The sequence below is a fragment of the Centroberyx affinis genome, unplaced genomic scaffold (genome assembly GCF_046629955.1).
Source record: "Centroberyx affinis isolate AG114_WGS23_722 - 3 ecotype Tasmania unplaced genomic scaffold, CSIRO-AGI_Caff_v1 ptg000712l_1, whole genome shotgun sequence".
Classification (NCBI taxonomy): Eukaryota; Metazoa; Chordata; class Actinopteri; order Beryciformes; family Berycidae; genus Centroberyx; species Centroberyx affinis.
Window position 1 is genome coordinate 133,068 of NW_027279329.1, and position 11,338 is coordinate 144,405.

Genomic DNA, 11,338 nt, shown 5'->3' on the forward strand with positions numbered 1-11,338 from the left:
TTTACCCTCTTAAAAATGTGTGTTCACAGGTGCTTTCCGAACGTGTGTTTCTGATCCTCTTAACGTGTTTTTTTTTTATTGTGTCTAGAGAGAATATATGACCATGTCAAAAGCAGGTCTATTTTGCAATTGTTTTTTTTTTTGCCCAAACGGCCTTCCATATTCTACTCGCGACTTGTGGCACTCAAGAAACGCCAAAAGTCACTTGCAAATAACAGTGTATGGACTGTCTGAACGAAGACATATCAGCACATAGACATGCTGCTTCTTCCAGCAATCTTGCCAGTGTCACTTGCAGTGTGATATACTTGCACAACACTAGGTTGCGACAGTGAGCTGAGAGTGGAGCTGGCAGCGAGTCGCTTGGCGCTTGCGCATCAAACCCGGAAGAGTTTATGCAGCAAAATAGAGAGAGACCGCGAGGGAGGGAGAGAAGGGGAGCCATAGATACTTAGCTGGACAGATTGGTAGATAGTGAAGTAACGTTATCAGCAGCAGTATTTGTTTCATGTATATAGAAAGCCAACAACAACTGCCTGATGCTCCGCTATGACAGTGTGGATGTACAGAACTATATCCGACAGCCTTCCAGGCTTCCTTGTTGCTTTATGGATACTGTACACACAAGGCGAGAAACTCGGTAAGTAAAGCGAACACAGTGTACAACAAATAGGCCTAACTCACCGTTTGCTTAAAATTTAGGTTGTCGCCATGCAGTCAAGATGTAACTAGTTGCTGTTTGATATAAATCGGATAATTCGCAACGTTGGCTATGCAGCGTTTTTTTTACATTGTACCCTACATAGTTTTCTAGTTTGGCATGTTGACCTAGCCCCGATACGTACTGTTCTCTCGTATGGGGAGAACTTCAACGCATTCAAAAATGTGGCAATTTAAAGTTGACTTGCTTATCTGCAAAGTTACACAATCTTAAAACATGGCTTGAAAACTTTTCGTAATTATTAGGGGACACCCATCAATTCGGCATACACACAACACACAGAGAAGCAATTATTTAATCGTTTTTTAACTTTGAGTTTGTCCTGTTGTTCTTACCATGTTCATCCACCAAAAAATGCACCGTGGAAGACGGTACCGAGCAGTGTGAACCACTTCCAAAGAGTTGAAAAATATTGAAAGTGCAGTTTGGTGGATTGTATGCATGCCGAAATGAAGAGTGGTTCCTAATGATTCAGGCCACATTATATTGTCTTATTTTTGAAATGTGTGGTTTGAAATGTGTGGTTTTCTTTCTGAGAGAAGGGAACATATCGAGCTAATGAGAACCACAGCAATCAGATGTCAGCTAACAGAGTGCGGCGCTACACTGGACCATGAAAAAATCTCATCAGTTACATGGCAACAATTAGTTAATAGGAGCCATTACAGATGACTGGTCAGTTACACTGTAGATTACTGTGGACAGTCAGCAGTCATTGAGTTTTGAGAGGTGTATTCCAGTCAGGGAATTTGATAAATTCTCTGGGGAAGTCGGGGAATATCAGGATTTGTTTTTACAAATGGGTAATTTTACTGTGTTATAGCAGAATGTAGCCTATTTTCCAACTTGTTTCACATATTCATTGCATTAGATGTTGGTTTCAGCCAAACAACATCAACAAATCAGGAAGGAAGAACATTTTGAGCTCATGGAGGTGACAAACAGCTGCTCCTAATACAGTGTGAATTGTTTTGCTCTTTTAACAACTAATACCAGATATTGACTAAGTTAATATGGTTATCTATGCGTTATTGTCACTGCTGCTGGTGCTTTTAACTTTGAAAAAGGACTTCCATTGAAAATTATTTTCTAGTTGTTTGTAACGCTGTCAGAAGAGCTTAGGGAAGCAGATCAGGGCCAAATTGTTCTTAAGTCCAAGGAAGAGCCAGGAGTATTGACTTGCATGGCTTTCCTTCCAGCGTCACCTGACCTCAACCCCACTGAACATCTTTGGGAACGTTTGAAAAGGGAAAAGGCGAAACATGCTGTAACATCACAAGATGCTGTCTGGGATTCTCTAAAAGAGAGCGCAGGCTGTGGTTAACAGTGGACATACCAAATATTGAGAAATTTTGACTTTCAGTAAATACTACTATACTATACTACTATTTGACTTATATTAGTGAACAATGATGTAATTTTGTTTGATAAATATAATTTGAGCAAAAATGTGTGTTCGTTTTTGATAAATGATGAAACAAAAAGAGTTCTTGGTAGTGGACTCAGACTTTTGGCCCCCATTGTAGTTATGGAAAGTCATGGAAAAGTCATGGAATGCTCGGAACCCTGGCATAATCAGTTTGGCTGGCATTCAGCAGCAAAACTCCTGTCATATTTCAATTTTATCAAAGCCACCTTGTCAGGAATTGAGCTCTGAATTAAATTTCCTGCCCTGTGCTCTCTAGGTATTCTGTTTGTGCTTTGTTATCTATAGGCATCAACACAGCATGTGTCCTAATTTTCCCCCAGCTTCTTTGTAAATGGAGGTTCCTGATTGGGCTGAATGTACTGATCAAAATGGACATTGATTAGATCAATCAACTAGGCTGTTTGGTTGGAGAGATTACTTTAACCTCACAAAGGCAATCTACAAGTAGGACTCAGCATCAACCACACATCCTTTTAACAGGGTATCCACAGGTCCATAAAAAGTCTGATAAAGCCTTGTATTGAATTATCTAAACATAAGACTGTGAACGTATTAAAATGTCTTAAATCACATTAGATTACCGTATTTCCTCTAATATTGGCCCGGGCCTTTATTTACCTCAACTGCAGAGGGTACCAGGCCTTTATTGGAAGCAGTGATATTTAGACAGAGTTGGAAAGTGAGACAAATGCCAGGGAATTGTGCAGTTTCACCAAAAGATGTGAATGGGACCAAAAGTAGTGTTGGTTTTATTTTCTTATGTTGTATTACATTATTTGTACTTCCACTTGGTCACAGTAAGTTTGACCCATATCATGGTTAATACAATATGGCAACATGTTGGACATCACATCATGTCTCTAAACATTTCATTTTCAAGTGTCATTTTTCTAATTCAACCCATTTATAGTTTCACAACTTTCAAAATAGGCTGGTTTTAACATATATTTGTTTATATATTTAGATTTTTAAGTTGCCCTTGAATGCAATTTCAGGTAGCATTAAAAGGCCTTAAATTCTTGGCTTTATGAAACCTCAAGATACCCTGTTTAGGCCATAGACTGTAAAAAAAAAAAAGACATAGTAAGAGTGATAATCGGCGACCTGTTTAGGCAAGCAACCCCGTTTTATATCCAGTAGGCTATATCCCATTAATGACACAATTATTTAGAAAATCGCCATAAGGACACACATTAGAAGAAGTGAAATTAGCCACTGAGGCCATAACCTCTTGTGGAAAAAATTTATTGACTTCATAATTTTAGCGAGAAGTTGGGTTATGGTTAGGGCTGGGCGATATATAATATTGTAATGTTGTGAAATAATTTAAATGTTAAAGGCTGTCTTACAGTAAAGTGATACAATTTTCTGAATTTATTAGCTTGTTGTGACTGAGTAAAATGAACAATGATTGGCTTTACCTGCTCATCATATCCATATTACTATTACTGTTTACACATTACTGATTACTAATGATCATTACTAATTTTCAAAATGTTCTTGTGTGTAAATATCTTATGGAAGCAGTGGCACAAATACTCATTACCCAAAATATTGTAACATTATTGATATCGAGGTATTCGGTCTAAAATATTGTGATATTTGATTTTGTCATACATCGCCCAGCCCTAGTTGTGGTCCCATTGACTTGCATGGAGTTGGGCCGGGTTTGGAGTCTTTTTGGAGCCAGCTGCTGCCACCACTGCTGTATTGGCTTCAAAATTGGTTGTTTGGGGTAATGGTCGACAGGGTGATAGGGTGGCAGATATAGTCAGCGAAACAACATTAGCTTAAACAAAAGAAAATCAACTCTCCCAGCACTTAAAAATTCTCTAAAGAGTACATTTTTCTTGTCGATGTGTTTTTCTGACAATCAGGAAGCGTATTTATTCACTGCAACCAGCAAATGCACCTAATTCACATTGCATTTTTGCACCACTTCAAACGCCACTTCAAATTGGCTTGACAGTTGGATGGAAATGGGACTACTGATGCATTCTCCTTTCGCTGCCTTTGTTTCAGCTTTTCTGGTGTTTAGGTTTCACTCTGGGTTAGGAACTCGTCCGTTCTGTTCTGGGGAACCTGGTAATTGTTGAACAAATATAATGTTGTTACTTGCATGGATGTGGGTGTCGAGAAGGACAGAGAAGTAGAAAGAGGTTTGTTATTGGCCCAAACATCCTCTATTTAAACAATAGCCTGCATGAATGACACTACATTTGACCTTGCATATTACCCAGCCTAGATTCTACCAACAATATGACACAGATGATGTTTATCTACCATACTTCCATGTCTTTTTTTCCCCCAAGTAATCGTCATCCATCAACTAAACAGGGTTTAACACCAGTTTTCCAAGATAATTCAATTCCAATTTCTAAAGTAAAGAGAAGACTGTGTCACGATGCATTATAATGAAATAGTTTGGTCTGTTTCTGTCCTTGCTTGGTACTGACATATAGCCTAATTAGTCTGTATACAGTGAAGTTTTGTCCCTGGCATTCACTTCAATCAAACATGCTAGCATTGACTTCTGTTGGATTTAACATTAGTACTTTTGACTAACAACCTGTTCAGTCTCACCTGCTGGTATGTCAGAATTCATTTCCTCCCATCTAGACTACAAACGCTGCTGTGTGTCGAGAGTGTTTTCTATTTGCAGATTGTAGTAGGGCTGCACTAACAACTAGGCTATTTTGATAATTGATTAATCTGTTGATTATTTTTTTCGATTAATCCGCTAACAAAAATTATTGCGTTAAATTTCTCTTACATTTTTTGTGAGATGGACTCGTATGAGTATGCCACGTCAGATTCACCAAACACTCGTATCTTAGATACAATATACATATCATATGTTTGTCAAATAACATGGTGATTATTAGTGTTTTTATGTTTTCTCTTTGTATCGAGTGCATGTATACTGACCCGCAGGGATATTGTTGAGATTTTATGCGCCTCTGGTAAAAAATAAAATATAAATAAATAAAATATGATTGCTTTCCAAAGCCAAAAACTAGAGAACCACAATTCTAATCTATGATATAATTTATTATATCAAAACGTTCATTTTTAATTTTGAGCCAGAATATGTACCTAGTTTACGAGAAACTTATTCTCTGACCTGTCAGTCATCTTTTCCACCATCTATGCAGGTGGGTATGACATTACAGAATATGGGGTGGGGTCGAGGCATTTGTCTCATTTCTGACAATGGGAGATGGTAATGAATGTAAAAAAAAATACAGATTTGGCTGTTTTAGGGTGCAGGGATAAATTTGGTGCTATTCCTAATTCAGTGAATTCTCTATTGTTTTGCTTTCTTTATAGATGATGGTTGTGGCCATGCATTGCTGGGTCCCGACAGTGGGGTCCTGTCTTCTAAAAACTACCCCAGCACCTACCCCAATAACACCTGGTGCGAATGGCACCTTCGGGTGCCAGCGGGAAACCAGCTGGTGCTGAAATTTGGCGATCTGGATATCGAGGCGCAGGACTGTCAGTCTAGCTATGTGAGGATCCGGAAGGGCTATGGAGCAGAGCACGGTGAGACGGCATGGACCCTGGATGATTAAGACCTTGGCCCCCAGACTTAAAAGCAGCACTTAATTTCCTCAAGAGCAGACTCATGTCCATTTAAGATTTCAGATTCTCCATGTGCTAATGTGTCTTAGGGCAAGATCACCTCACTTTTTCTTTGGTCCGAACCAGATGAGGCTGGTCCATAGGGTCAGGCTGACGATGCTCCTGCAAAGAGGGAAAAATATAACTGTGCAATATGTTTGAAATTAAACCTTGAAAAACCTCAATGTCATCCATATAAAAAACATTCTTCTTTTCCCTTAGGGAGAAAAATCCACTACTGAAATTCTGAAAATCGAAACGCCTCAACAGCGACTCCCACAGGCAAGAGGGAAAATGTAGTCTAATGCAGAGATTGTGAGGAGGATAAACCCTGCTGTCCTTAATTTTCTTCCTTGTTACGTATAGTCTACGTAATATATTGCTTCAACTACCAAGATCTTCCCTTACTGATCAGCAGCCAGAATATAATATTTACATCATCCATGTCCAATCAAGGAGTGTAGGATTTTCTACCCATCTGACAAACCCATCTGATTTTTTAGTAGATTGGTGCCAGGTAGGAGAACAATAGAGAGTAGGATTCAAAGTGCATATTGTGAATAACATTTTTCAAACTATCAAGACCGGCGGACAATTGGGGCATCCTGGTGGCTCAGTGGTCTAAGGCATATGCCACATAACCGCGATGCCCTCAGTTCGAATCCCAGGACCTATGTTGCATGTCACCTCCTAATAATAGGACAATTAATAATTCATAAGAAGAAGGTTTTTCAAAAAATCCAAAATCATTTTTTTAGGTGAACTTTGTGGGTTATAGAGGCAACATTTTCGGTGCCATTTTTTTGTTTCCCTGTGGCAGTTGACCCAAACTATCTAAATGTCAAAATGGACAAGCAGTTATCAATGTATGGATGAGTTATTGGACCAAATACAGGAAAAAAATTAGTGAATAATAGAAATTCCAGCAGTTAGAATACACTGCTTCGCAGTGGAACCCTAATTACACTGGTATTATCTGTTAATTCTGAATGTATGCTATTAATTTGACAGTTTTTGTTGATTAACTGTGTGATTATGCTAGAAAGCGATAAGTGGAAGTTTTAAGTGGTTTAATGGGCTTTCCCTCTATTCTGATTGTTTTAAAATTAACCATGAAACCTGGACAGTGAAGCAGAATTGAACCAGATGGGAACCAAAACATATTAGTTATATTTGCTACTTTCTATCATTAGGCAATCATATTAGTAAAATATTCTAGTTTCTATGTCTATACTTCTACTTCTACTATACTTCTACACTTTGAAGTAGGTCTTTATTTGGATAAGTATAGGTTGTTCACATTTAAGGCCCCACCAATCAGAAAAATCAGCTTAGAAATCTGTGGAGTTTAGTTGAATGAAGTGAGTATCTCTGTATGAAAAAATGCACCCATAAGAAATCGATTTGATAGGGCTTTATTTAATCAGTGATTGAGCAAACTATAGAACTTAAATCTATCATAATGGTGTACTTGTACATTTAGGTTCCTGCTTGTAAACTTTGCAAATTTTGCAAGTTTGTCAGGTCTATGGTTGCAAGTTTGTACATTTAGTACATGGCAAGTGTCATGTCAAGTGCTGAATAACCCCCATGTTAAAACTAAGTGGAATACTGCTTTAACAAATGAAAAAATAAAAAAGTAAAATAAACTGTCTACATTTAAGGGCTTAAAAAGTATTGAAATGTCTTAAATGCAGGTATAGTAGACATCTTATTTAACCATGCAGTGACAGGTTTTTTTGCACTTTATGTCCACTTTTAGATTAATAGTGTAGTAGTACAATATGCATCGTACCGGCTTTCCAAATGTCATTTTTCTTATTCTGCGCCTTTCTAGTTTTACAACTTTCTTTAGCTATGTTTAATCAGAAATTGGCTGGTTTTGGCAGATCTTTGTTTGTTTATTTTGGTTGTTAAATTGGTCTTAAATTTAATTCCTGGCAGCATTAAAACATAGGGCTGCGCGATAATTCAATATTATTGTTTATCGTCTTTCAATGGAATCATATCGTGATGATATGAAGATATTTTGATATCGTGACACATATTTCTGCTGTCTAAATTGATGATGACAAGCAAATTTTACTTAAAAACTCTGATAAAATGAGGTATGGTACGAATATTATTTGAAAATTTCAGTTTTGTTTGACACCACACCTAACATTACCATTTGGTTCAATGAGATGAACATTCATTTGATTATTTAACGTGATTTCGCATACATGAACCATATCATGATATAAATTGATATAGAGAAAAATCCTTATGATTATCATGATATTGATTACAACCATATCGCCCAGCCCTATTAATACATTCTTAAAACATAATAAATTTGTCTTTCTGAAATCTGCAGATACTCTGGATTAATCTGACTGGTGGCGTGTGTTTTCCCTGAAATAAACTGCTGCTCCCTTCATATAGATTAGTCTTACTGCGTAGCCCCAAGACACATTCTAGGATACTAGGATGCACCGCATTCCTCAATGCTGGTTGTCTCCTGTGTAGAGCTCTGCTCACAACTGTGTGTTATTGACATGAGCTGTTACACCTCTTTGTTTCAGTCTATGGGAGCTTCTGTGGTAGTCTGAAGTCCTACCCCAGAGAGCTGCACACAGACTCCAGCCAGCTCATCGTCCAGTTCCGCAGTGGGAACCACATCTCTGGCCGAGGCTTCCTGCTGTCCTACTCTACAACCAGCCACCGAGGTGAGTTTGTTATGGACAGAGATTGTCGGACAGTAAGGGAAAATTCCCCCTAACGTTACATTCAGACAGAACATGGAAAAAAGTTTGAGGATGGACAGCAAGCTTATTGTAGCAGTGTGTGGTTTCCCTTAGCTCTGATTATTTTAAAAAAGAAGTTAAGAAAGATGTCAACCAAAATCACTAATCATAATTGCTGGACTATAAAAAGATGTCAACCAAAACTACTAGGCTAATCATAATGGGACTATAGAAACATGTCAACCACAACCACTCATTACAATGACTGGACTATAGGAAGATGTCAACCCTTAATGCTATTTAAATGTATTCTAGCCTATTTAAAACACATGTGTCCGGTAAAAATGTCTAACAGAAACACTGTATCCCACATAGTCTCATATTTATGTTATAGGCCTAGTCTACTTTATGTTATAGGCCTAGTCTACTTTATGTTATAGGCCTAGTCTTCTTTATGTTATAGGCCTAGTCTAATTTATGTTATAGGCCTAGTCTTCTTTATGTTATAGGACTAGTCTACTTTATGTTATAGGCCTAGTCTACTTTATGTTATAGGCCTAGTCTTCTTTATGTTATAGGCCTAGACTACTTTATGTTATAGGCCTAGTCTTCTTTATGTTATAGGACTAGTCTACTTTATGTTATAGGCCTAGTCTACTTTATGTTATAGGCCTAGTCTACTTAACAGGTCTGGGAAAAAACATGAGTTAATTTTCCCAAGCTTTAGGGAATTACAGAATACAGGCCTGTTCCTCGCATTAGGCTACCTTTATATTTGCATAAGGTAAACAACAATGGAAGTGTGAGTTTAGAGAATAAATGATTAAAATGAAACATTAACTAGTTTCAGTACAAAGTGAATTTTAGAGCAACAGATAAGAGGGTAAAAGTCAGAGACCACCCTTTCATTTATTTTATTTCCAGTCAATCAGCTATTCAGTACAGATTATTTTTTGGTGTCAAACAATAATGCAGGAAACGTATATTTAACAGAGAATTACACAAAAGCCTAAGCCTAAATATAATATCAAATCTATTGGTATTTAATTTGTCCACTCTTTACTTTTGTACACCCTACTGCCACTTTAACTCTTCCGTCTTCCGCAACTAGCATTCACACAAACAACTACCCATACACCTTTCTCATTTCTTTCTCGTGTGCATCTACAATGGCTAAAGGTGATATTTCGGAAGAGATTAGATATAAGATAATATACTTGCATAAGGAAGGTGTATGTCAAAGGAAAAGTGGAAAAAACAGGTGTTTCCAAAACTGGAAAAAAATTATTGCAAGATATAGAGAAAATGGGACTCCTAACAACCATGCTAGACCTGGTAGACCACCAAAAGATAGACAGTACTTAAAGCTTTCATCTTTGGGAGAAAAAATCAAGCTCCTGGCTTCAGAGCTGAAAAAGTCTCCCATAAAGAATGGAAAGGCAAAGGGTGGACACACTAAATACTGAAAAAAAATGTATATTATATTTAGTTGTGGAGGCTTTTATGTCATTTTGTGTTTCTTTCTGACACTGAAAAATAAATAACTTGTGCTTAATGGCTGTTTTGATGGAAATTAAATAAACAAAAGGGTGGTCTCTCACTTTTGCACGGTAGAGTAAACAATTCTGTTTTAAGTTTTAGATTATTTCTAAGAATATGGTCACAGGCACAGCGATTGGGGTGGGGGGGGGGGGGGGAGGGGGTGTAATCATATATTGCAATATTTTCACATGACAATATTGTGATATCATTTTTATAGATATCGCCCAGCCCTAAATCAAAATGACTAGGTCGTCCTGCTGCTCTCTGGTCCTTACACTGTATGTCACAACGCTAATTTTGCCGCTTATTTTTCAAGTCGAGTAAAGCGAGCCGAACCTCGTTAATGTTTATCCCAGATGGAGTGAAGGAAGCAGGGTGGTCATCCTGTTGTTGCTGCAGATGTCCTGTTGTTGTGAACGGCTCTCCTCTGTCAGTCTGCCCTATTTTTAACCACTATTGTGTTTCCCCACAGATCTACTCACATGTCTAGACAGAGGCAGCTATTTCTCAGCACCAAAGTACAGGTGAGATATAGGCTGGAGTTTGATATACAGTATGGACCAGTCGTTGCGGCTCAAGTAGTACTGCTGAGTAGCTGTAGCACTAGCAGCAGCAGTAGTTGTATTAGCAGTAGTAGAAGCAGTAGTAATAGTAGTAGGAGTTGAAGTAGTGCATGAAATGGGATGAAAATATGCTATTCTGTTCCATTTTTGTTCTGTAGCCAAAAATGGTTTAGTAGTGTAGTAATAGTGTAATAGTTTTGGTAACACTTTACAATAAGGGTACATTAATTAAGGGTTAGTTAATGCTTAATAAGCATTAACTAACCCTTAATTAACAGTTAACTAATGTGTCTGGTAATCATTTACTAATGGTGTTCATGTTAGGTATTCATTTATACATTATTTAATAGTCATCTTTATAAACTATTAAATAATGTATAAGTTAATACCTTAGTTAACATGAACACATTAGTTAATTACACATTAGTAACTGTTAATTAAGGGTTAGTTAATGCTTATTAAGCATTAACTAACCCTTAATAAGCATTATCTAACCCTTAACTTAGTGACCCTTATTGTAAAGTGTTACCATAGTTTTAATAGGGTAATGTCATTAGTTAACTACACCTCATAATGACAAACAGCTATAATAGGAACCAATTTAGTTGAACTACCACCAAGCTACTGCTTTCTGGTGTAAAATCAACAATAAAATGGCCAAAGTCAAAAATGTTTCAGTTGAATAGTATAAATCCAGTCATCCTGTTTTTGGAGTAGAGATCAGTAAGGCAAG

At 37.4% G+C, this 11,338-nt stretch overlaps 1 protein-coding gene across 1 annotated transcript; it reads left to right on the plus strand.

Annotated features, from left to right (window-relative positions):
• Positions 1-476: 476 nt before the first annotated feature.
• Positions 477-10,566, plus strand: LOC139644135 (discoidin, CUB and LCCL domain-containing protein 1-like; the record flags this gene model as incomplete). Its single annotated transcript, XM_071519509.1, has 4 exons — positions 477-640; positions 5,481-5,696; positions 8,339-8,482; positions 10,515-10,566. Coding segments are annotated over exons 1-4 (503 nt in total), but the record flags the coding sequence as incomplete, so codon positions are not given.
• Between the last annotated feature and the right edge of the window lie 772 nt (positions 10,567-11,338).